Source organism: Aplysia californica, unplaced genomic scaffold (genome assembly GCF_000002075.1).
Source record: "Aplysia californica isolate F4 #8 unplaced genomic scaffold, AplCal3.0 scaffold00170, whole genome shotgun sequence".
NCBI classification, from domain to species: Eukaryota; Metazoa; Mollusca; class Gastropoda; order Aplysiida; family Aplysiidae; genus Aplysia; species Aplysia californica.
Window position 1 is genome coordinate 372,494 of NW_004797440.1, and position 3,619 is coordinate 376,112.

General features: G+C 40.9%; 1 protein-coding gene across 1 annotated transcript in view; it reads left to right on the forward strand.

Moving 5' to 3' along the window:
- LOC101863668 (probable GPI-anchored adhesin-like protein PGA25) overlaps positions 1-1,438 on the forward strand; it is a gene marked incomplete in the record, with an annotated part of 76,974 nt that extends 75,536 nt beyond the window's left edge. The window contains 1 exon segment of the mRNA XM_005098029.3: positions 853-1,438. Coding sequence (XP_005098086.2) covers positions 853-882 — 30 coding nt within the window.
- Positions 1,439-3,619: the final 2,181 nt, after the last annotated feature.

Genomic DNA, 3,619 nt, shown 5'->3' on the forward strand with positions numbered 1-3,619 from the left:
CTCTCTCTCTCTCTCTCTCTCTCTCTCTCTCTCTTAATGGATTTACTACTTATTAGCGCCAATTATGATATACTGGTAAAGCATGTAAGAGGCTTTGCCGGTGTTGGAGCTGAAGAGTGGATGATTTCTCTGACATTTTTGGAAGCTATCACTTGTAGGGTCTCGTAACACCCACCAAAAATTACTGTCTGCCTTTTTCCCAGTGTTATGTGCCCTTGATAAGTTCTCTTCTCAGTATAAAAGTTTGGGGTCTTTTTTAAACGTAGTTGTTTTTACACTCGCATAGACACAATTTAGATCATTTGGGAGAATGGTTCGGACCCTGCCTGTCAGGGCCAACCCATGCTGAGAGAGAAACAACATCCCAGCAGAATGACCAAGATACTCGATAGAAATTAACCCTACTCAGGAATCGAACTTGGGTCTGCTGGGTGTGACAGTGAAGCGCCTAACTTCTACACCATAGACGTTGGTTGGGATAAAAGTTTGTAGGTGTCGATATGCACTGCCTAACTTGAAACAATTTAGATCTTTCACTTACTTGTAGGGCAGTTGGTCTTCAGCCAGGATGCTTGTAAGATAGAAAAAGCATTCTAGGGAGAACAAGGTAAATAATTTTTACCTCCCCACAGATTTGAACTCAAAATCTCTGTGTAGTAGTATTTGCAGAGTTCATCAACTCTGGCACGTGCGCTGCAGTTAACTAACTTCTCATCAGTTCCAACATCTTTCATCCTGCTCTTCCCAACACTAAGCAACCTATTTTTTGTAGATTGGTGTCCTAATCTTCCACTGGAAAGAAACGATTTGGCTCGTACTTGTAAGCTCAGATCGTATGGTTTGTTGTTTCAGGGAAGTCTCATAATGCCAGACAGAAGGTGAGGCAAGATACATTCTGTCCACAAAGAACGTTCCTTCCTCATGACAATGGATCTATGGACTGCTGTAGGATACCCTGGCATTCTATCTGAAGCTAGGGACATCAGAGGTGAAAGGGAACAGATCTGAAACTGGACCCCATTAAAAGTAAAATGAGGATTCTTAAGTTCTGGTATTTGTGTTAATATGTGGTAATACTTTTGAGCCTTGGAGTAAACTTTTTGTCTACCAAATTTGATTTTAATTAAGTTGCAGAATTTTTCTCTCCGATGTCGCAGTCTGCTTTTGATATATTATATAGATCTAGTTCATTTGAAATTGTGTGTATAGATGACAATTTAAGTCGCTGGATTTAGGACTATTTGAACTGAGACTACGAATATCAGGATCTGGAAGAACCCTCTATGTTCATGTAATTGATATATTTTGCTTTTATGATGAATTCCAAAAATGATTGTGCAAGCTGTGATTGTTCCATGCAAATAGGAGAAGAAAAAACACAGAGAGATGGGGAAGGTTGGAAGGGGAGGGGGGGGAGAAAAAAGAGATCATAAGAAAAGAAATAGGTCACAGAAGAGGAGAAAGCCGTGGATTGGGGGGGGGGGGGGGGGGGGAGCGGGCGGATCCGCCTACCACTAGTATCAACTTCAATCTACTTTGCTTCAGGCTTCAGAACATTAAATTTGACCCGGAAGTCCATTACTACGGAAGTCTAAAAGGGCCATCGACATTCAGCTGATTCCGCGCGTAAACGCAAGTTCTAACAGAGCCTACTATAATATAGTCTTTTGATTGGTTGGCGTCATCACGCCCTATTAAACTGTGACCTGGAAAATCGAACTCGTAGGTGTTTTTTGTTATTGTTTTTCTTTTTCTTTTCTTTTTTTTTTAAATTTAAAAAAAATTTTTTTTTTAAAGAATTTGATCAATTTGTTCAAAATCGGTTGCTTTTGGCCTTCCATGAAGGAAAAACCCAACCGCCCTATGTATCTAACCGTATCGAACGCGTCTTTGTCGAGACTTCCTGTAGGCCTGATGTGTATTTTCTGTGTATTATCGTTATAATGAAAACTAATTTATTTGGTAGCTTTTTAATTCAATTCGCCACTGTAGCCACCTATTTGTTGCTACGTCTGTCTCTTGTCGGGCCCTGCGGTGGGTCGGGAATGTTTGACTCTAATAATTGTTGGCTTGATCTCTGCGTTGTCGCAGAATGTTTCGTTTGAAAACGCATTTTCAGCTTTAACAAAAAAAATCTGCATTTCAAGTTACAAGCATGTACCACCTATCAAAGTTTTAAGGGGATAAATGAAAAGTGTGAGGGTTAGCCTACAGTAAGGGGGCTCTCGTGACATAGAGGTTAAGGTGTTGGCCTCTCATTCAAAGGTCCCGGGTTGAAATCCAGGTAAGGACCAAAAAACATTTCTTCTCTAAAATTGTCGCCTTTCCCCTCCTTTCCTGCTCTCTATCAATGGTCTGTCGTCTGCTTTCGTCTCCAATTTCTGCCCGCACCCCCTCACCTCCTCTGAGCTCCTGATTTTCTGCAGCTTTTTTTACTGCTACTCCTTGGCTCCTTCTTACTACTGTCTGTCAGCCACACCTTTGATCTTCTGGTAGGACAGATCTACACCTAGCCTTCTCGGACAAGAACGAAAAATCTCGGAGGGCCCGTGTGTAAGTTGCGCACGTTAAAGATCCCTTGGTGGTCTAAAATCGATAAGAGTTTGCTTCGGCCGCCACCCGAGCAACATTCAAAATTTCCTCCCAACTGAAAAAGTTAAGTGTGTCCCGTGCGCTCATATTATGACCTTTATGCAGTTGCGAGCGCCGTAAAACACTTTCAAGAAGACGAGGCCTACAGTAAACTAGGTTTACTGGCAAGAAGATTTTTACGACATTAAGAAAAAAAAGGCCTTAAAAAAAAAAAAACAGCAGCAGAAACGCTGTGACAAATTAAGAGGTGGCCCAGTGGTTAGGCTACCTGACTCGAAACTGTGACATTGTGGGTTCGGGGGTTCGAGCTTCAGCTTCAGCCTTAGGAAAAGCATTTTACACGCATCTCCAATTTGGCTCGGTCCTTTCATTGTCTGTGGGCAAAGCATCTTGTCCTCAATATATCCTCACGTGTGTCTACAACTGAATTAGGTTTAAATAAAAAATAAAAATACATTGTAAGACAAGACAGCACCTGTGTCCATCACCCGTCTCCCTCCCCTTGTTTTCTCTTTGCTTTTTTTTAAAAACATTTCATCCAACTATTCCAACAGCCTTCGGAAGTTGAATACAATATAAGGAGCGGGTGGATGAAGAGCACTGTGGCTGGTCCTACTATTTTTTTATTTTTAAAAATTTGTTTTTAGTTCAATGTCCCAAAGAAGTTTTCATTCTGTCCATCTGTCTTTTTTTCCCGGATGCTCCAGTTGAAAGAGCAAGTACCATAGCATACCATACTTTACCGACAAAGCAATCGTGCAAACAAGGGAATTAACCACAAATAATCACCAAATGAAAAAATTGTTCCGAGTAAATTTCCTTGTTGGGTAGGCTAGATTAGAAAGAATTTAGAACGTCTCCACGTCCACTTCAACTCAACATCAATAAATGCGAACACGGAGCTGCTATGCCTTGGTCGTTTATGCAGTTAACTATAATACGAAATGCCAACATTCCAGTCTAAGAGGGGTCTGAATTTTTATATTTATTGTGCTCTTTTCTCTAGAACGTCCTTATTTTTTTTTCT